This window comes from Chenopodium quinoa, unplaced genomic scaffold (assembly GCF_001683475.1).
Source record: "Chenopodium quinoa cultivar QQ74 unplaced genomic scaffold, ASM168347v1, whole genome shotgun sequence".
Lineage (NCBI taxonomy): Eukaryota > Viridiplantae > Streptophyta > Magnoliopsida > Caryophyllales > Amaranthaceae > Chenopodium > Chenopodium quinoa.
Window position 1 is genome coordinate 721,428 of NW_018745080.1, and position 22,747 is coordinate 744,174.

The window sequence follows — 22,747 nt, forward strand, 5'->3', positions numbered from 1 at the left end:
ACTCTTAGGTACTTACAAACCTCCCCTAGTCTGAATTTTATAGTATATATACTATCTCTGTCTGGAACTAATTGTCGTTTATGTTACTTTAAGATATACGAAAAGATTGTACAAGTTTCAAAATATTAGACTTTCAAATAAGTTGTAGTTTTAGATCATTATTGAACTTTTTAACATACCCTTACTAAGCTAAGGTTACATGGTGACATAAATAAGAGGAAAAATAAATGAATAATAATGCAATTAACTATATATTTTACGTTGTATAAAGTATTGATTATTCTTTAGTAAAAGTGAATCATACCCTAAAATTAGTAGATTATGGGGATTTAAAATAATGCATATATTATATAATTCAAATTAAATCAACGCAATTAATTAATTCAATTCCTCATGTATAGTAAATATTACCTTATTCTTACTAATCAACCTGATTCTTACAACTCTCCCTTATATTTTTTAAGTGCCTCAATTTAAATTATGCCTATTATATTCACATACATCACTTTGACCAATGTTAGTTGGTGCTTACAGATAAAATTAAACATAGTTAATCCGTATATATAGGTAATGTTATTAGATTATTTCAATGTAAACTTTTTTGAATATCAGCTATATATTATAGTATACCTGTATATTTATTGATAATGAAAGAGATATAATTAGTTAAAGTTTTGTGTTGACAAATGTGCCAATTATAAATTTGGGGCAGTTAAAATGAACCGGGAATAATATTTAGTTAAAGTTATTGTAAATCCTTTTTTATTTTTTTATTTTTTATTTTTTATTTTTTTTAACCATTTACTTCACATTTTAATATCAAAGCACAAGGTTTACTCCTTAAGAATATACGGGGGGTGGTAAAAAGTGTATACCTATTATGAGTATAATGGATTATTTGGTAAAACCTTTTCATATCTAGAATTACATAAGGTTGGGATTTTGGACCATTTACCCTAAAATTGCTAATTCTAGCTATACGTACAAAGGTAGTATATAAATTATGGTAGTAGGGTTCTACATACAAATCTATCAATTCAAAATTTCATGCTATAGACATATAGAGTATAGCCTAGAATTCCCTTATAGATTCATGAAACCAATTGCAATTACGACATTCTCATGCACTTCTTCATTAGGCAGTTTTAGTAACAAAGATGATGATAAGAGAATTGAACCTCTCAATCTTTTTCCGGACAAGGCCGAGGGCTTCTCAAGTGTCAAGGATTTCAACAACGCGAAAAAGCTTAACAACAAAGAAGGAGAAGATGATAATAACAACGGCGTTACAGTTGCCTTGCACATTGGGTTACCTAATCATGATAACTTGGTAAGGAAGGGAAATGGAAATGATGTTGGTGATAACAATAATAATCACCTTCTAATGTCTAATAATTATTGGATACCAAGTGCTGCTCAAATTCTAGTAGGGTTCACCCATTTTTCTTGCCACCTTTGTAGTAAGACCTTTAACCGTTACAATAATCTTCAGGTAATATTACCTTTTTCGTGTATTATTTATTTTCCCTATTCTTAATTGCATTTTTGTGCATATAAAAAGCTTGTTCCATGGTTTGCTTTATAAAATTGTAGCATGCAATGTTGACTTGTTTTCTAATTACACATATTGGAATTTAACCACTAGTATTAGGATTTATCACTGTAATTAAGACATTGGTTTCATATATTCATGTATATGTACTATATATATGTCTATATATACTACTATGTTCATCATTATTTGCATTGGAGATTCACTAAAATAAAAAAGCTCCTTTCATTTTTTTAGTTGTGCACTTCTTTTCAGTGTTACTAGAAATTGCTATTGAAATAAAATCGACCTAACATTATAAAACATAGATTCTCGACAGTTGTTTAGCTATCATTGTACGAAGTACCCATTTTTACACATTTTAAGAAGTTAGTTAAATTTTGTTAGAATTGCATTCATAATGTATAGCGACATTTAATATTATACAAATTTAATCTATTGTTGTTTTGATTTTATAACGCAACATTAGTTTAATTTACACATTAATATGATGAAATGGCCATCTTTTTCTTTTTTTCTAAAAAAATTTCAGGGATTTTAATTTTTATTTAATAAGCTATGTACGGTATATTTATTGACTGATGAAACTTTGTTGCAACCGAAAAAAAAAAAAAAAAAGAGACTAGTTGTAGGCCCTTCTCCTTAGCGGAAAAAGCCCAAAACCATAAAATCAAAGTTGGGCTTAATTCTAGTATCCCAACTTACCTTTTTATTTTATTTATTGGGCCTCAGATGCACATGTGGGGCCACGGATCACAGTACCGAAAAGGCCCAGACTCATTAAAAGGAGTCCAACCACGAGCCATACTAAGTGTACCATGCTATTGCTGCGAGGAAGGGTGCAAAAACAACATCAACCACCCAAAATCTAAGCCTTTGAAGGACTTCCGCACACTACAAACTCACTACAAGCGCAAGCACGGCCACAAGCCTTTCAGCTGTCGTAAGTGCGGCAAGTCGTTGGCCGTCAAAGGCGACTGGCGCACACACGAGAAGAATTGTGGCAAGCGTTGGCTTTGTCTTTGTGGTTCTGACTTTAAGCATAAGAGGTCACTTAAGGATCACATTCGCGCTTTCGGGTCTGGCCATGCTCCTTTCCCTCCTTCCTTTGATACCGTTCAGCTACTATAGTTGATTTTACAGTGATAGTGTTGGTCTAATGGATCTTCATGTGACATGTTTGCTGTTGTACTACTAATCGATATAATGATTGGCGAAGTATTAACTTCAATATTTCAATACGTTCATCCTTAATTTTTAAACACAATTCCTTTCATGACTTCTATTTTTTTTTCTTTTCTTTGTGCTATAATTATTAATACTTTTAAATTCACATTTGTCAGTGTTTAAGTTCAACTAGGGGTGTGTAAATCGGGTACCCGATCAAAATTTTAGGATCCGGACTCGAAATTGGTTGGGACTGGGTCCTAAAACTCAGAACCGGTATAATCGGGTCCTAAAATTTAGGAGTTGAAATTGGTTCCACCGGGTACTAATTCCGGTTCTGGGTACCCACTTATATACATACTTGCTAAAATATAATACAAATCATAATATTTCTTGGTTTATTTTCATTTTTAGCATTTAATACTTATATTTTCATATGAATTAAGCTAATTTATGATAGACATTAATATTATTTTACTAACTAGATACATTCAACATATTTTTGTTTTTTTTTAAAATATATATTTAGTTGAATATATGTTGGGTAACCGGGTACCCAACCGGTTCTGGTTCCTAAAAGATTGAGAATTGGAATTAGAATCGGTTGCAACCGGGTCCTTAATTTATTACCCGGAATTGGAACTACCGGGTCCAATTCCGACTCCGGACCCGCCGGTTCCTAACCGGTTCCGATTCCAATTCCGAGTACTTAGAATTTCTGCTCACCCTTAAGTTCAACTATTGATATCTTTGTTTCAATAAGTCAAAATTATAGCAAATTTGATGTTTTAATTTGATACATTGAGCCACTTTAATTTGGAAAAAATAAAAAATTACAAGTATATACTTTAAGTCAATTGTAATAAGATTTTACATAAATATATATAAATTATTTCTTGAATATTAATCATCATATATAGTTAAATTAGATTATGTAAATAATGTAAAAGTCAAAGTGTTAAAGTGCTTGTCTTGTAAAAAAAAAAAAAAAAAAAAAAAAAAAAAAAAAAAAAAAAAAACAAACAAACAAAAGGTGTTGTAAGTGTTAAGATATGATACGGATTACTTTTATTAGTTTTGAGTATATGGGGCTATTTGAAGACCACCTGATTTGTATTGGTGTTCGGATTTGAACTCAAATCTTCTTTTGGGCGTCCATAGCGTAAGAGTAGAGAGTTCGTCCATTAGGAGCACAGAGTGCATGCAATGGACCACAGTTTCATAGGGTGGGATTGCCCTGGGCTTTGTTTGCAAAAGATGCACAAAAATGGGAAAGGGTAAATAAAATTAAGTTGCAAACTTACCAATTTATTACTCTACGTAGTATATTGAAACAATACTTAAACAGAAGGAAGTGTATAAGTTCATAATATAATGTAGGACCACATAATAGCTTAAATTAATTTCAGATCAAACATTACAACTCCAACATCACCAACTTTAAATTATTTGGGAATATAATAGAAAAAAGAAACTTGGTGAACCAATTCAATCTCACTTAACACTTTTTTTTTTTTTTTTTTTTTTTTGGCAATAAAACAAATTAGCACAAGTTTGCCTCCAAAGAAATAGTTGTATCAAAGAAAAACAGAAACATAATTTATTCATTAAATTCATCCAATAATTAACTAGGCATATGAGCTTGCTTGCTCAATTTTATGATTGCTACTTGACTTTTTTGAGAGAAAGAACCTCTTGGTTGACTAATTTTTCAAAGTCTAAGTAGGATGAACCACTTGGAGTTGCTAATGCTTCTTCAGCTAATTTTTTCCACTCCAATGCTTTACTTGCCATTTCTTCCCCCCTTTTGTCTTCCATAAGCTCTCTCACTTGTCTCTCAACCTCACTTCTCCTTACATCGTTGTCGATCTCCATGCCTATGCCCCACTTTTCGAAACTAAACCAACAATTGGTTTGTTGTTCTGCGAAGAAAGGCCAACACATAAGTGGCACCCCGCTACATATAGTATCTAGTGTCGAGTTCCACCCACAATGTGTCAAAAATGAGCCAATTGATGGATGGTATAAGATTTTTTCTTGATCACACCAACTAGTCACTAGACCTCGATCTTTTGTTTCAGCTAGGAATTCAGGTGGTATAACAGCGGAATCTCCAGTTACAATATCAGGTCTAAGAATCCACAAAAGGGGTGCTTACTATTAGCAAGACCCCACGCAAATTCAATAAGATTTTCATTTGTCATAGTTGTGATGCTCCCGAAACTTACATAAACAACGGATTTCGGCTTCTTTGAGTCAAGCCACTCAAAGCAAGTCGAATCCTCCTTCCATAGGTTAGACCCCAAGGACTTGACCGCGGCATCATCAGACACATTATTTAGCTGCAATTGCATTGGTCCGATGTTGTATATCGGACCAACTACAATTTTCAATATGTCCTCAAGAACATCATGCTCCAATGCATCAAAAGAGTTAAAAATAATTGGTGCTGAAGACTTAGCAGCTCTTTCAGTTGTGAATTTTAGGAAATTTAACATAATGTCATCTTTGTCTGTGGTTAGGATAAAGGTTGGTATATATTTCAATTGTATACCTTTCATGCTAGGTACCCAATCGACGACCATGTCTAAGGAGACATCGGTTGCGAAATTTGAATCTGTTTTAAAGGCAAAGAATAAATATGATCAAGTAACAAAGCTGTTTCGGGTGAAAACAATGGGACCTTGCCGAAGGTCCGCTGAAACGGAGAAGACTAGATTCGGTCCAAGTAATGTTGGGCCGAAGGTTTCCTGCACAGTAAACACACGTAAACTAGCCTCGGGGGTGTTGCCGAGGAAGGCCCCTCCGATGCTAAAGTCAGTACAATGTGTAGAAAGAGAACACTATGCAAGAGAATTTGTTGCTTGAGGCTTTGCTTGAGTTAATGAGCATGAATGAGAATGTCTGTAAAAATGTAATATTGATGGCTTTTATACCTCTTCATACATGGAGAAGTTGGGCCTTAGCCCAATTGGCTTGCCTTGAGGGCTGATCTTTGACTTTAGCACAATTGGAGAGATGAACCTTGACCTTGGGCTTTTAATTGGATCATTTAATGCCTAGGCCCAATCGGACTAAATTGGACCCAAACAACTTGCCCCCCAGACCCGATTTGGAAGGATGACGGGTCGGGTTTGATTTAATTCAGAAAAGGAGGGAAGTGAATGATTTAATTAATCCAAAAATTTGAATTTAAACCGTAATTTATGAGATAACAACGGTTAAGGCGGATGATTGTGGAAGTTGGACGGATAATGGGCAGTTTAATCGCAAGGTCGTGTGTTTAACGGTTACTTAGTGGGGTATTTAAGAGAAATTGAAACGCAGACTCCCCGTATTCCCATTTCTGGAGATATAATCAGAGGCGCGTCATCTCTCCTCACTTATTCACCAACACAAACCCAGAATTCTCGAGAGAACCCAAGAACCCGCATCAAAACTTCGCAAATTCCCCGAGCATTAAGCCTAGAAACTGAGACTTGCCACTACGAACTCGTAAATCGGCAACTTTCGCTTCAGATTAAGGTAAATTCCTTTGATTTCAGTTTATTTTTCTTCGAATTCGAACTCCTTCCCTTTTTTTTCGACTTTTTTCTTCGAAATAAACAATGGCAAGAGGAGTTAGAGGTAGAGCCCGTGCTCCAAGAAGAGCAAGGCCAATTCCCGATCCTAGGAACAGGATTGGGACCTGGAATGGACAAAGGCCAGAGTCTGACCCTGCTGAAGGGATTAGGGCGACTCCAATTTCCTCGGCTCCTCCTCAGAGAACGGAGGGGCTGAGCGCTTCTGGACGGGACGATGAAGTTCCCGCTGTCCTTTGGGATATCCTCCCCGGGTTTTCAGAGTGGGAGAATGCCGAAGTAGCTTCGGCCATGATAAAGAACCGCCCCTACTCATGGTGGGTGGATAATGCCGATCAGTATCGGTTTGCCGAACAAATTGAATTGCATTACGGCATCCTTGAAGCTGATGGGTATTGGTGCCGAATGCCCGTGGCATCCGATAGAATCCATCGTCCACCCCCGGGGTATGTGGGGGTGTACACAAGGCAACTTCAGTATGGGCTGAGGTTCCCTTTGGACGTATTCGTCCGAGACTTGCTGATCCATTACAATATCTCCCTATGTCAGCTGACTCCCACTAGCATCCGAAGGGTGATGACATACTTATGGGTCTGCAAGTTCTTCAAGTATGTGCCGAACCTGCACTGCTTCAAAAAGCTTCATCGGCTAGTGCCAAATATTCAAAGTGGGCACGGAAGTCATGGTTCTGGGTGGTACCGAATTGAGTCTCGGCCCCAGTACCTAACCATGTGGCCGAACGACTCTTCAGACAAGGACTGGAGAGGTCAATGGATTTGGGTTAGGGCACCCACGGACCCGGGCCACCCTTGCGTCTTCAGCGCTCCCCGGTACCTTGCTGAGCCTGATCCCGACATGGGAAGTCTAGGTTTCCCCACAGATAACGGGCCAGATCCGAACCTTAATCAGCAGAACATCTTCGGCAAGCTGCCAAACCGGGGGGGCAGCGGCCGAATGCAGCATATCCCGGAGACTTGGCTCCCCGATACGCATTATGTTTTACAAGAGAACATGCTAGCAGCTGTTGGCCTCAGCCGAAAGTTTAAGGATGGTAAGCTTCTTCGGCTGGGGCCAAGGCTTTTTAATTATCTCTTTTTCTCCTCTCACTTCGCTTTTTTATGCTGTGCCAACCTAACTGAACTGACCTTTCCCCTTTTCTTTTTCAGAGCGGGACGAGACCAACGTTGGCATTAACTACGCTCGTCTTGGCGTCAACCGAGAACGAGTTGTAACTGATCGGGCCCCGTCTATCACTGAACCGAGGCATAGGGAAGTTCATCTAGACTCTTCCCACTTCCAAATTGAGGCTGTTGCTCTGTATCAGAGGCAGAAGCCTTGGTGGAAGAAGAGAGACCCCTGGTTTCAGCTGCTGGACGAAGAAGCTGAAGCTGCCCGTACGGCCGAAGAGGTTGCACGGGTTATCGAAGCTTGCAAAGGAGGAGAAGGGTCCTCCAGAGCTGCTGAAGAAGAAGCTGCAGCTAGGGCAGCTGAAGAAGACGAGGCTTTGCTAAAGACCTCGGTGAGCTTTCAGACTTAACTTTGTCTGTGTTTTTTTTTTTTTTTTTGTACTCACATTCTTCCTCCCCCCTGTCTGTTACAGTCTGAAGAGAGTAACAGACACAGAGAAGGGAAAGCCCCTGTTCGTCTCGAAGACCAAATATAAGAAGAGTCTTCAGACTCAGACATGGACGAGCAGCCGCTTCAGAAAAGGCACCGAAGAATGGCCATCATCGGGCCGCACGACTTTCAGCGGAGGCCGATGACCATTGGCGTTGAAATAAGGGAACCCGAGGAAGGCAATGGATCGCCGAGGGTTCCCCGTCCACAACCTCAATCACCTCAAAAGACCCCTCCGCCACCTCCTGAGATGGAGGTGGATCAGAAAACTCCCGAATCTAAGGGAGGGGTCCAAGAAGAAGTTCAGGAGAGTGCTGCTGAGCACAAGAATAACGATGCCGTGATGCCCAGTGCTGAGGGTTTCACAGCAGACTTTGCAAGAGAGGTTGAGGCTTTCGTCCTCACCCCTGAAGAAGAAGAGGTCATAATAATTGACTCTTCTGAGAAGGATGATGCTGAACCATCCAAAGCTAAAGAAGCTCCGTCATCATCCTTTCCTTCCTTCCAGACTCTGCAATCTGGAGATATGGGTTTCTCGGCCCCCCGAATTCCAATCCCAGATCGCATTTGGGACCTCATATGGGGTCAGAACCGAGAAGGTGTTGCAGCCTACTTCGGCGATTTTGCTGGCATGTCCGAAGTAGATAGGGCAAGAATCTGGTCGCTGAAGGCCACTGCTGGGATGGGCGAATCCAGCAGATCAGTTCCTGACCCAGCCAGGTCTAACCAACTGCTGATGATGCAGGTGATTTTCCTTGCATTTGTTTCCTCTAAAATTCAGCTCTATTTTATTATTATTTTTTTTAACTTGTGCCCCTGTTTTCAGTTCGTGCACAATCAGACTCTCACTGTAGAGCTGATAGATACCCTACAAGATAGGGTAGACGCTGCCGAGCACGACAAGAAGGTAGCCGAAGAGGAGTTAAAGCTTGCTAAGCTGAAGCAAGCAGCAGCTGAAGAGAAGCAGCAGAAGGGTAAGGAGTACGAGAAAAAGGCTGCTGAAGCCTTCAGAACCTTCTGCGACGCTATGGAGAAGGAAGTTTTTCCTCCACTGATGGAAGGGGAAAAATTCCTCCAAGAGCACATGGGAGTGGACGTCTCCAAATTCAAGGCTGCCATTGAGAGCCGAATCCAGGAAGGAGCTGCTGCACAAGCTGAAGTGAAGCAACGGCTAGAAGCTCTTGAAGCCAGCAGAATGGCTGCTGAAGAGCTGCTCCAAGCCAGGGATGTCCAACTCTCAGAGGCTGCTGCTGCTGCTGAAGCTCAGAGAGCTAAGCTCCAAGAGGCTGAGGATCAGCTGATGGCCAAAAAGGAAGAAGCGGCCCATGCTCAGACAGAGGCTTCCCAAGTTCAGCAGGAGCTGAATGAGCTGAAAGGTTCCTCCTCCAAGCTCGCCGATGAGCTGAAGAAATCCAAGGAAGACTTGGAGGAGACCCAGAAGAAGTTGGCTGATGCTGAGGCTCTACTCAAAGTCCGTGTCTATACCCAGGAAGAATATGAAATGGGTTTCAGAAACGGGTTCAGAGTGTGCCGAAGAGTCTGCCTTCATGCTGAGCCGAAGCTGGACTGGTCCAAATGTGCTGAATGGGTCCAGAATCCCGAAGACCCTCATATGAAGTATGCAACTCCAGTCGAAGCTGAAATTATTAAGGCTGAGGAAGCCGAAGAAGAAGCTGAGAGAATGGAGTTGGAGGCTGAACAGAGGGAAAGGGAGGCTCGGCAGAGTGCAAAGCCTGCCTCTTCTGCTGCTGGGGCTGACACCATCACGGGGCTCAACAATGATGACCAGTCTGATCCTCGGGCTGAAGCGTAGGAACTCGGGCAGTCGTCTTCAGAATCTTGCGGTTCATCATGCGCTCAACTTTAGACTTACCGCTTTCTGAATTTTTTGCCTTGTTTTTTGCTTCAGCTTGCCTTGTCGTACAACAGTTTAATTTTTTGCTTCTGTAAGTATTTCGGCAGCTGTTATTTTCCGCTTGTGGGCGGCTGCCGATACAGTTTATTTGAACTTGTAGCTCAATTTCTGAGCATAAATTATTAATTTGATGTTCTTTTCTTCAGCTGCTTTGTTTTTGAATGCTTTACTGTTTCTTCAATTCTGCTGAACACAAACTTGCACTGGTAGTGCTTCTTGCCCCCCCAGAAATTGAAGTATGGCTTCAGCTGAATAAACAATTTCTATATTTCTTCAAAATGGGTATTCGAAACACAGGGCCAACTGAAGGCAATGCTTCGGATAACGCCTTTGGAGAACAAATCTTACTGAAGCTTGACTTCAGCTGAAAGACTAGAGTTCTTTAAAAAATGGATATCCGAAACACAGGGCCAACTGAAGGCAATGTTTCGGATAATAGCTTTCTGGGATACAAGGCTCAGTTAAGGCATTATCCCAGAATTGTCCATTGACTCATGTCTTTGGAGAACAAGTCTTACTGAAGTTGGACTTCAGCTAAAAGACCAGTGTTCTTTAAAAAGACGGATATCCGAAACACAAGGCCAACTGAAGGCAATGTTTCGGATAAAGGCTTTCTGGGATACAAGGCTCAGTTAAGGCAATATCCCAGAATTGTCCATGGACTCATGTCTTTGGAGAACAAGTCTTACTGAAGTTGGACTTCAGCTGAAAGACCAGTGTTCTTTAAAAAGACGAGTTTTGTCAGCAATCTGAAACCCAGTTACCCGAAGGCGAAGGTTTCAGACGAGGCTGAATAAACAATTTTCAACTGTTGCTGTTATCCTTGATTTCTGTCTATCTTTGAAAAATGGATACCCGAAACACAGGGCCAACTTAAGGCAATGTTTCGGATAATGGCTCTCTGGGATACAAGGCTCAGTTAAGGCAATATCCCAGAATTGTCCATGGACTCATGTCTTTGGAGAACAAGTCTTACTGAAGTTTGACTTCAGCTGAAAGACCAGTGTTCTTTAAAAAGACGAGTTTTGTCAGCAATCTGAAACCCAGTTACCCGAAGGCAAAGGTTTCAGACGAGGCTGAATAAAAAACCCTTAAAGAGTAGATAGAACGAAGAAAACTTTGAAAGGATAAAAAGTTGTAAACATTTATATAAATGGCGACTCCAAGGCCTTTCATTAGTTCAAAATGTACTTACAAAGATTGTTCTGCCCCGAAGGGTTTACACATGATATTTTTTCAGTACATTAGCGTTCCAGTGATTTTTCAACTCAGTTCCATCCAACTGCCGAAGTCGGTATGTCCCTGGCTGAAGCTCATCATAGATTTCATAAGGTCCTTCCCATGCAGCTGAGAGTTTCCCATGGATTCGGCCTTTCTGAACTGCAACAGCATTCCGAAGGACAAGGTCTCCAATTTTGAGAGGCCTTGCATGGACCCTTCGGTTATAAAATTTGCTGATTCTCTGCTTATAAGCGGTCATTCTGTCTCGGGCTGAGTCTCTTACTTCGTCGAGGAAATCGAGAGATTCCCTCATGAGTCGCTCATTCTCAGCCGAGAAGTGGTGCACTCGTAGGCTCTCAGAGCCAATTTCCACTGGAAGGACGGCTTCGGCACCATACACCAGTTCAAAAGGTGAATAGCCCGTTGCCTCTTTTTCAGTTGTCCAAAGGGACCAAAGGGTTCCTGGGAGCTCCTCCAGCCATTTGGACTTTTGATCTTCCACCCTCTTCTTGAGGGCATTTAGGATCTGTTTATTTGCAGCTTCGGCTTGTCCGTTACTTTGCGGGTGACATACCGCTGAATATGCCAGTTTGATGTCGAACTGATCTGTATACCGCTTCAACGGTAAGTTATCAAATTGCCTCCCATGATCGAAGACAAATACTCTCGGGATGCCAAATCGAGTGATGATATTCTGCCAGATAAATTTCCTGACAGTTTGCTCTGTAATGTTCGAGGCTGCTTCGGCCTCGATCCATTTACTGAAGTAGTCGACACCAACTATCAGCCATTTTTTCTGGTACACAGCCTCTGGAAATGGTCCCAGTATATCCAGTCCCCATTGGGCAAACGGGAGTGGATTAAGGATCGGCTGAAGATCCCTTGCTGGCTGATGGATAACTGGAGCGTATTTTTGACATTTTTCGCATTTCCGAACCAGCTCCTTAGCATCTGCGATCATGGTGGGCCAGTAATATCCAGCCCTCAATGCCTTGTGGGCTAAGGTCCTTCCCCCAATGTGGTTCCCACATATGCCGAGGTGAATCTCCCGTAGGATATAATCTGCATCTGTTGGTCCCACGCATTTCAGCAATGGGGCTGAGAAGGACTTTTTCAGAAGTTCCCCCCTGAAGACAATGAACCTAGAGCTGGTTCTCTTTATCTTGGAGGCCAAAGCTTTATCTTCGGGAGTTTCTCCCCGAAGCTTGAAAGCTAGGATGGGGTCCATCCAACTAGGCTCTGGGTCAGCGCAGCACACTTCAGGTGCTTCGTCGACACTTCTCTCTCGACGCACTTCTACATATACAGATCTGTTCAGCTCGGTAAGTGATGAACTGACAAGTTTGGAAAGTGCATCGGCTTGAGTATTCTGACCCCTTGGGATCAGCTGAACCTCAAAAGTTTTCAGCTCTGCAATGACTGACTTGATCTTGGCAAGATAAGCTATCATGGAGGGCTCTTTGGCCTCGTAGCTGCCGCTGATCTGATATGCAACTAGCTGAGAGTCTGTTTTTAGGCAGACGTGATCGGCTTCCAGGGAGATGCACAATTCTAGGCCGGCGATTGCTGCCTCATATTCGGCTTCATTGTTCGAGGCCTTAAAAGAAAATTTTAGTGCATACTCAAAGGATTTGCCTTCGGGAGAAGTTATCACTACTTCTGCCCCCGAACCGTTTTCGGTGGAAGATCCATCCGTAAACACGGTCCAGACTTTCTTTTCACTGTCTAGCGCTTCTTGGTATGAGCATTCGGCCAAGAAATCCGCTAGAGCTTGAGCCTTAATGGCAGCCCTCGGACGGTAGCTGATGCTGAATTCGGTGAGCTCAAAAGCCCACTTGGCTAGCCTACCAGATTTTTCAACCTTGCCGAGAACTTTTTCCAACGGCTGATCAGTTAAGACCACTATCTGATGGCAATCAAAATAGGGCCTCAGCTTCCGAGCAGCTACTACTACCGCGAAAGCGACTTTCTCGAGTAGAGGATAGCGAGTCTCGGCATCCGTCAGTGTATGACTGACAAAATAGATCGGTTGCTGACTGTTACTTTCTTCCTTCAGCAATACTGCGCTGATGGTGGCTGGGCTAACGGCCACATACAGGTACAAAGTTTCTCCTTCAGCTGGGCTAGCCAGCGTTGGGATTTGAGCCAGATGCTCCCGAAGCTGTTTGAAGGCGTCTTTTTGCTCTTCCTCCCAAACGAGCTCTTTTGTTTTCGGGAGTTTCAGGGCTTTGAAGAAAGGTAACCCCTTATCCGAAGCTCTGGAAATGAACCTCGAGAGGGCTGCCATTCTTCCGGTGAGCCGCTGAACATCCCGCTTCGTTTTCGGATCAGGAAGGTCGAGCGCCGCTTTGACTTTGGAGGGATTGGCATCAATCCCCCTTTTGCTGACCATGAACCCAAGGAATTTCCCTGACTTCACACCGAAGACACACTTCTTCGGATTCAGCTTCATTTGATGCTTTCTCAAGGTGGCGAAAGTTTCAGCCAGGTCCTTTACGTGGTCCTCTGGTTTTTTGCTTTTGACGATCGAATCGTCGACATAGACTTCCATGTTTCGGCCCTTTTGATCGGCAAAAACTTGATCCACCAGCCTTTGATAGGTTGCCCCCGCATTTTTCAATCCGAAGGGCATCATTTTGTAATTGTACACCCCAGCGTTCGTGACGAATGCTGTCTTTGCTCGATCGTCGGGGTGCATGAAGATCTGATGATACCCCGAGAATGCGTCCATGAAACTAAGCAAGGCATGGCCACTTGTCGAATCGACTAGCTGATCGATCCTCGGCAAGGGATAGAAATCCTTCGGACAAGCCTTATTTAGGTCCGTGAAGTCAACGCACATCCTCCAGGTACCATTGGGCTTCTGAACCATCACCACATTTGCCAGCCATTCTGGATATTGGCAAGGTTCGATGAATCCTGCCGCCAGCAATTTTTTGACCTCGGCTGCAATGTCTCGGTTCTTATTAGCGGAGTAATTCCGCTTCTTTTGCTTAACTGGTCGACACGTTGGGTCAACATTAAGCTTATGGGAGATGAGGTCTGAACTTATCCCGGGCATATCAGCTGCCGAGAAAGCAAACACATCTCTGTTGTCCCGAAGGAGCTGAATAAGTTCACAACGGGTGTTCGGATCAAGGTCCATCCCGATTGTTACACATTTCTCAACGTCTCCTTCGGCCAACTCAACTGTTTCAGTCTGTTGGTCCATGTCCATTGCTGATGGACTGGACTCTTCATAATCTGGCCTGCTGCCTATGTCAGCAGGTGTCCCAGTCTTTTTGTTCTTCGGCTGGCTCTCTGAGTCTTGCGGCTCAGCTGAAGAGCTAGCCTTTTCCCTTTCGGGCCCTTTACCTCTGGGTACAGATCCTTGGGCCGAAGCACTTAGGCATTTCGGCTTTTTTGTGCTTGGCTCTCTTTCTTTTTCTTTCTCCTCCTCATCCTTGTCGTCATCTGGGCGACTACTGGATGGCTTGAGGTAGTTGCACCTTCGGGCGTCCTTTTGGTTGCCCTGTATCCTTTCGGGGAAGCCGGCGTCTGAGACGTAAATCATCAGCTGATGATAAGTTGAGACGACCCCTTGGATCTCATGAATTATGGGTCTCCCCAAAATCACGTTATACACTGAAGGAGCGTCAATGACCAAAAATTCAATCATGACGTTCCTGGCTGCCTCATTGCAGCCGATGGTGACAGGAAGTGTCACCTTCCCATCTGGATAAGTTGAAGCCCCGTTGAACCCGGATACCGGGTAGGGTACCGACGTAAGGTGCTTGGGCTTCAGCTTAATTTGATTGTAGGCCTTTCGGAACAGAATGTTTGCTCCGCTGCCACCGTCAACAAGGACCTTACTGACGTCGTGGTTGGCCACCGTGGCGATGATCACCAACGGATCCTCGTGAGGGAACGTTATCCCCCGGCAGTCGGCAGCTGTGAACGTCATGTTCGGCACCGGCGACTGGGGAGAGTGAATGTCAGCGTTGTTCACCTGGTGAGTGATAACTTGCTATTTGATACGATTTTAGGGTGTTTTGAACCTAGTTTACTTGATATAAATTGCGTTTTGGTTCATTTTTACTCTATTATTATGCAATTCTTGTGTATCCTATGCTTCACGGGTTGTTGGTGTTTTTGTTGAGATTCTAGGTTCAAAAGAACGACCAAATGGAGCCCATGGATACAAAGCCGAGGTTAGAAGCAAGAAGATGGATGAAAGAAGCCAAGGAAAGGAGCATTATAGAAGAAAAGATGAAAAAAGGGGTTTAGAAGACCCTGCACGGCTGTGCCAGACCTTGCACGTCCGTGCAGGAGGTTCCAGAAAGCTTCAGCAAGCTGCCAAGGCCTGCACGGCCGTGCTTAATCTGGCACGTCCGTGCAGAAGAGGGTGCACGACCGTGCCAGACTTTGCACGTCCGTGCAGAAGTGCTCCAAAAACTCAGAACATTCTGCCAAGGCCTGCATGGACGTGCCAAATTAAGCACGTCCGTGCAGATGTAGCTGCACGTCCGTGCCAATATCTGCACGTCCGTGCGGAACTGCTCGATTCTTAGCAGTACGTTCTGCCTCAATTCTGCCCCCTCTGCACGTCCGTGCCAAACTTGGCACGGCCGTGCTTAGCCTTGCACGTCCGTGCCAAATCTGGCACGTCCGTGCAGACCTGCAGTCGAACTCCTTCCTTGTTTTCTCCGTCCTTTTTATTTGGGGGTCATATAAATACCCCTTTAGAGCTCATTTGTACGGGGGGAGGCAGTTTTTCAGAGCTTTTCTCTTAGTTTGTAGTCTTAGAACATTAAATTCTCAAATCATTAGTTAGTTCTCAATTATTAGCTTGGAATTATTCAAATTCAATCATTGTAGAAGACAAAATCCACCATTGTTGCTCACCTTGAAGCTTCATAGTAACCATTTCTTACTCATCTTTTCTACTTCTCTTTACTTTGTTGTTAATTATTTGCTAGTTCTTGCATGTTTTGGATTGTTAATTAGCTTAATCCTTAGTTTGAATTTGTTCATGAATTGCTTGAAATCTTTAATTGCTTTAACCCCCATGGATTGTGAGTAGTCTAAATTCTAGGGTTTGGGCAAAACCCTCAATGTAGTCACTAATTACTTGTTGCATGTGCTAATTTGGTTGTTGTGGGATGTTAATTAGTTGAGCTTAAGTGGTTTAATTGCTTAGTTCTTGTATATGGCCATTGCTAGAACTATTTATCCAAGCTTTCTCAACGAAGGATCGAGAGATGAACTTGAGTTAGCTCCCTTATGCTTGATTGACCCGAAATGCCATGAGAATAGGGATTACCGGTCAAGGGAATGTTTATGTCATCGTGATTATGCTTTAACACTTGTTTTATGCTATGTAACCACGAGAGTAGGTCGTATTCATGATTCAAGTAATCCCTCTAGCTTGAGAGAGTAGTTGGGTGCTTTAGATGACTTCCCCTAATTTATCCCATTAATTTACCTTGATTGTTGCATGCTAATTGTGATTTGTGATGAAGTTGAGTGGTATAACCCAAGCCCTAGATTCCTCTTAATATTGTTAACCTCCTCTTAGCTTAGTTGAATTGTGTTAGAAGAAGTTACTAAAAACCAACCCAATTTAGAATTCTTTTAGCTTATTTAAACGGTAGTACTCGGTGGTTGATTCAACGCCTCTCTTGGGTTCGACCCTTTCTTACCCTTACTATTGTTAGTGAGACCAAGATAGGAATTATTATCTTTGGTAGGCTCGACGACGGCCTACCAAGTTTTGGCGCCGTTGCCGGGGAGGCAAAGTCACATTGAATGTATTATTGTTGAATGAGACTAGATGTGTGTATATGTATAGTAGTTTTCTTTCCTTAATTTTTGTTTATGTGTGTTTAAATTGCGATAGTCATTGCTAACGTTTTTCTTAGCTTTGTTTGACTTTGCATGACACGAAAGAGTAAGCAATCACCGCTTATTCCCGTTGATCCAGAGCTAAATAGGACTTTGAGAAACGTGAGGAGACTCTTGCAAGGCACACCCGAGTTTTCCATTGTATATTCGGATTCCGATCCGGAAGAGGTTTTTGGAACTAACGAATAAGATAACATGGGAGAGAATCCTCCTCAACCATTGTTAAGAGACTATGACCACCCCAACGCATTCCAACTTCGGAGTGGCATACGTCTTCCCACCACAAATGCAAACAACTTTGAACTTTCACCTCAACTCATCCGTATGATTCAAAGCGATCAATTCGGAGGTAGTCCTCATGAGTGTCCTTTTGCTCATTTGGACAACTTTCTTGAGTTGTGTACAACTATCAAGCAAAACAACATTTCGGAAGAGTTCATCCGTATGCACATGTTTCAATTCTCCCTCCGTGATAAAGCAAAACATTGGTTGAGAACGGTTGAAGAGGGATCATTGAGTACATGGGACGAAGTCACTAGAGCCTTTCTTGGAAAGTATTGTCCTCCGGAAAAGACCGCCGAACTAAGAAGAAAGATCACCAATTTCAATCAAGACATTGATGAAACATTGAGTGAAGCTTGGGAGCGTTTCAAAGATTACACAAGGAAATGCCCCCACCATGGTTTTACATCATGGATCATTGTGCAAAGCTTTTATGATGGTCTTACTCCTACCTCAAGGGCCAACCTTGATTCGGGAGCCGGAGGTAGCCTTAAAAAGCTATCGGTTGACGAGGCCTACAAAATGATTGAGGAAGTGGCTAAGCATTATGCTTATGGAGGTGATAAAAGGCAAGGTCAACCCAAGAAGGGCGGTAAGCATGATCTTGAAGCAATAGATCTTATTGCTTCCAAGGTTGATATGTTAGCTCGAAAGCTAGATCAAGTGAACAATGTCCCCGGTAGCTTCTCCCCACAAGTCATGTCTTGTGAGACTTGTGGAGGAAATGACCACTTGGCATCCTATTGCAACACTACAACGGAGCATGTGGCTTCACTTGGTAGGAATGATCCTTACTCCCAAACTTTTAACCAAGGTTGGAAACAACATCCAAATTTTGGGTGGAAACAACCCAATCAAGCTCCCCCTCCTCAAAACAATTACAACCAAGCTCCTCCTTACAATCAACCCCCTACACAACAACAAGCTCCCTATCGCCACCCCAATCAAAGAGACAATGTCCAACAAAGACCCCAATACAATCAAGCCCCTCCTCCTCCAAAATCCAACATTGAATCCGTTTTGGAAACCTTCATGACCCAACAAATCAAGATCAATGGGGAAGTTAGTAGCTCAATTCAACAACTCCAAGCACACAACAAGATGATTGAAAGTCAATTATCTCAAATTGCACAACAAGTTGGGTGCACCTCTAACCCCGGTGGTCAATTTCCAAGCACAACGGTAATGAATCCAAAAGAGCAAGCGAAATCAATCACCTTGATTATGGAAGGGGGGTATGAAACTCCAATTATGAGAGAAAATGTTGCCAAAAAGGGAGATGAGGGAGATAGTTGGGTAGATGAAAGTGAGTTTGAAAATGAAGTGAGTGAGGAGGCGAGAGGAAGGTCAAAAATGAGTGATGAGGGTGCCTCAAAGAGAGATGAGGGAGAAGTGAAGAGTCAAGCTCCATTGAGAGCATATGAGCCTCATATTCCATTCCCTCATAGAATGATAGAGAAGATGCTAAATGAGAAACTTTCTAAGTTCCTTGATGAAATGGAAGGACTTCAATCAAACATTCCACTTCTCCATGCTTTGTCTCAAATGCCTACATATGCAAAGTTTTTGAAAAATATTCTTTCTAACAAGAGTAGGCTTGAGGAGAGTGATTCTATCTCTCTTCCAACGGAGATAAGTGCTATTCCTCAAAATGAGCTTCCCGAGAAGTTTGGTGACCCCGGTAGTTTTGCTATACCGGTTATGGTTGGAGATCTTGAATCAACAAATGCTTTGTGTGATCTTGGGGCTAGTGTTAGCCTTATGCCTCTCTCTATGGCAAAAAGATTAAATCTTGGGGAGATTAGCCCCACCAAAATGTCAATCCAACTAGCCGACCGCTCGGTTAAAGTCCCATTGGGAGTCTTGAAGGACATCCCAATTCAAGTGGGGAAGGTTCTTGTGCCTTGTGATTTTGTAATCATGGAGATGGATGAGGATTTCAAAATTCCTATCATATTGGGTAGGCCCTTTTTGAAAACCGCGGGTGTTAATATTGACATGAAACAAGGGCGACTTACCTTACATGTTGGGCATGAAAGAATCTCTTTCTCATTTCCGGAAACGTTGAATGACCCCATGGTTAAACAAGTTCATCGGGTTGATGTTTTGGTTAATATTTTGAAAGAAGACATGGAGGAGTCACAAGATGAATCGACTCATGCTCCGGAGGTGAAAAAGCAAGAGAGGGCCAAGAAGAAAAAGAGAAACAAGATCAAGTTGATAGACAAGATGTTTGGTTGCATTTCTAGTGATGATAGCAATGTGATTATTTTGCCTAAGGAAAATGGCAAGTGTGTGGGAACAATGAGATGGGTCAAAAAGGTGTGCCTTGACCCTCCCTAATTTTGGATAGTGCAATGTCGTCAAGCTAGTGACGTTAAAGAAGCGCTTCCGGGAGGCAACCCGAATATTTTTGTAGTGGATTAACTTAAAAAAAAAGGAAAAGAAAAAAAAAGAAAAAACAAAAGAAGAAAAAAAAACAGCACAAAGTGCATGTCTTCCAACAACAGCCAACAGGAACAAAGGTACCAAGGAGGTTCAAGCGTCGAAGAAGACCCGATCCTTGAGTTAGTCTTCTTTCTCCTTTTTTTTATGAGCTTTTATTGCTTAACATTGAGGACAATGTTTATGATAACTTGGGGGGAGTCATTTGCATGCCTTCTTGACATGTTGGTTTGTTTGGTTGCGTTTGTTTTGGTTGTTTCATTTCCCTAATATCCAAGACCCTTAATCCAATTTAGCTTCCTTGAAATCCAAACCTCTTGTCATGTGAATATTAGTGTTCCCTCTCTAGTTAGTAATGTGAATATTTTCGCTTTCTCTTCAAAAAAAAAAATGATGAAAAAATTGAAAAATGAAAAAAAAAAAAATTCCCAAGGTTGAGACTCAAATGACAATGCTTATATGTTTTTCTTGCTTGACTCTTGAGCGATGAGTACTAGTTCTCTTAGAAGGGTGTATGCAAGAGATGGGGTCATTTAGAGGTCTATTAATCCTGGTTGCATTAGTGTATATGAAATGAAAGTCGATGAATGCTCAATTGCACATCTAGCATAGGATATTGTTAAATTTGCCCAAAGTAGGATATGTTTGAGTCAAATTGCGGTCCCTTGTGCCCTTAATGTGCCTCACTTCCTCCCCGAAATGAAACTCTATTAGGGAATTGGTTATACTTGTATTATGTGTAATAAGTGGCATAATAAGCCACACGTTTCGAATAAAGAAAGAGCCGCTCACAGTTAAAAGAGGCGAGGGCAATAATGTAAAAAAAAAAATGAGAAAAAAAAAAATAAAAAAAAAATAAATAAAAAAGAAGGGAGAACAAAAAAAAAAAACTCCCCCAAAAATTCTCAAAATTTTGATTTTCTTTTCTTTAGAGGTCAACTTGTGGATGCCTCCCACACATTGTCGAATTTGTTGCTTATTGTTTCTTGTGAAATTCCCGAGTTAGAGTGTAATTAAGGGCCTTGGGTGTGCATTTTGGGAGGTGGACTAGCATTTTGAGATTTTATAACCGAAAGAGGGCTCATTACAACTTTGGAATATCTAGGTGTGCTCTAATGAACTAGTAAAAGGCCAAAGGAAGTATCCTAGTGCAACCTTCTTTAGTTTTCCTCTCTACCCCCAACTCATGTGTACATTTGTATGATCGGTAATTCTTGAAAGTCGTTCACTTGTCTTGCTTGTGTCTCATATCCCGATGAGTTGACTTGGGCGAAAAATTGAACTTGTGCGATTTTTGGCGGTGTGCTGTGGACTGCGTGAGTTGTGGGGCAAACTCATTGGAAACCCTCACGAGATAAAAACTCGTCCTCTAAGGCGACTTAGAGGTTTAAATTGCTTCTCACTTGTGCTAAAAGTGATGATGGTTGTCACCATGCGGATTTGTTTATGTATGCTTCCCCCTTGTTGCCTCTCCTTGGATTGATGATTAGCAATTTGTTTTCCTCCTTTGGTTTGACATTTTTGTTTTGCTCGAGGACGAGCAAAAGCTTAGCTTAGGGGGATTTGATAACTTGCTATTTGATACGATTTTAGGGTGTTTTGAACCTAGTTTACTTGATATAAATTGCGTTTTGGTTCATTTTTACTCTATTATTATGCAATTCTTGTGTATCCTATGCTTCACGGGTTGTTGGTGTTTTTGTTGAGATTCTAGGTTCAAAAGAACGACCAAATGGAGCCCATGGATACAAAGCCGAGGTTAGAAGCAAGAAGATGGATGAAAGAAGCCAAGGAAAGGAGCATTATAGAAGAAAAGATGAAAAAAGGGGTTTAGAAGACCCTGCACGGCTGTGCCAGACCTTGCACGTCCGTGCAGGAGGTTCCAGAAAGCTTCAGCAAGCTGCCAAGGCCTGCACGGCCGTGCTTAATCTGGCACGTCCGTGCAGAAGAGGGTGCACGACCGTGCCAGACTTTGCACGTCCGTGCAGAAGTGCTCCAGAAACTCAGAACATTCTGCCAAGGCCTGCATGGACGTGCCAAATTAAGCACGTCCGTGCAGATGTAGCTGCACGTCCGTGCCAATATCTGCACGTCCGTGCGGAACTGCTCGATTCTTAGCAGTACGTTCTGCCTCAATTCTGCCCCCTCTGCACGTCCGTGCCAAACTTGGCACGGCCGTGCTTAGCCTTGCACGTCCGTGCCAAATCTGGCACGTCCGTGCAGACCTGCAGTCGAACTCCTTCCTTGTTTTCTCCGTCCTTTTTATTTGGGGGTCATATAAATACCCCTTTAGAGCTCATTTGTACGGGGGGAGGCAGTTTTTCAGAGCTTTTCTCTTAGTTTGTAGTCTTAGAACATTAAATTCTCAAATCATTAGTTAGTTCTCAATTATTAGCTTGGAATTATTCAAATTCAATCATTGTAGAAGACAAAATCCACCATTGTTGCTCACCTTGAAGCTTCATAGTAACCATTTCTTACTCATCTTTTCTACTTCTCTTTACTTTGTTGTTAATTATTTGCTAGTTCTTGCATGTTTTGGATTGTTAATTAGCTTAATCCTTAGTTTGAATTTGTTCATGAATTGCTTGAAATCTTTAATTGCTTTAACCCCCATGGATTGTGAGTAGTCTAAATTCTAGGGTTTGGGCAAAACCCTCAATGTAGTCACTAATTACTTGTTGCATGTGCTAATTTGGTTGTTGTGGGATGTTAATTAGTTGAGCTTAAGTGGTTTAATTGCTTAGTTCTTGTATATGGCCATTGCTAGAACTATTTATCCAAGCTTTCTCAACGAAGGATCGAGAGATGAACTTGAGTTAGCTCCCTTATGCTTGATTGACCCGAAATGCCATGAGAATAGGGATTACCGGTCAAGGGAATGTTTATGTCATCGTGATTATGCTTTAACACTTGTTTTATGCTATGTAACCACGAGAGTAGGTCGTATTCATGATTCAAGTAATCCCTCTAGCTTGAGAGAGTAGTTGGGTGCTTTAGATGACTTCCCCTAATTTATCCCATTAATTTACCTTGATTGTTGCATGCTAATTGTGATTTGTGATGAAGTTGAGTGGTATAACC

The 22,747-nt window shown here is 42.1% G+C and overlaps 2 protein-coding genes across 2 annotated transcripts; both read left to right on the plus strand.

The window, feature by feature from the left end:
* Positions 1-329: 329 nt before the first annotated feature.
* LOC110709653 (protein TRANSPARENT TESTA 1-like) lies at positions 330-5,442 on the plus strand. The gene is made up of 2 exons (XM_021887869.1): positions 330-1,492; positions 2,285-5,442. Exons 1-2 carry the CDS (start codon positions 1,004-1,006, stop codon positions 2,681-2,683), a joined length of 888 nt encoding a protein of 295 aa, XP_021743561.1. The 5' UTR covers positions 330-1,003; the 3' UTR covers positions 2,684-5,442.
* Positions 5,443-17,131: 11,689 nt separating this feature from the next.
* Positions 17,132-19,561, plus strand: LOC110709559. The gene is made up of 2 exons (XM_021887778.1): positions 17,132-18,885; positions 18,970-19,561. The coding sequence occupies exons 1-2, from the start codon at positions 17,132-17,134 to the stop codon at positions 19,559-19,561; spliced, it is 2,346 nt and encodes a 781-aa protein (XP_021743470.1).
* Positions 19,562-22,747: the final 3,186 nt, after the last annotated feature.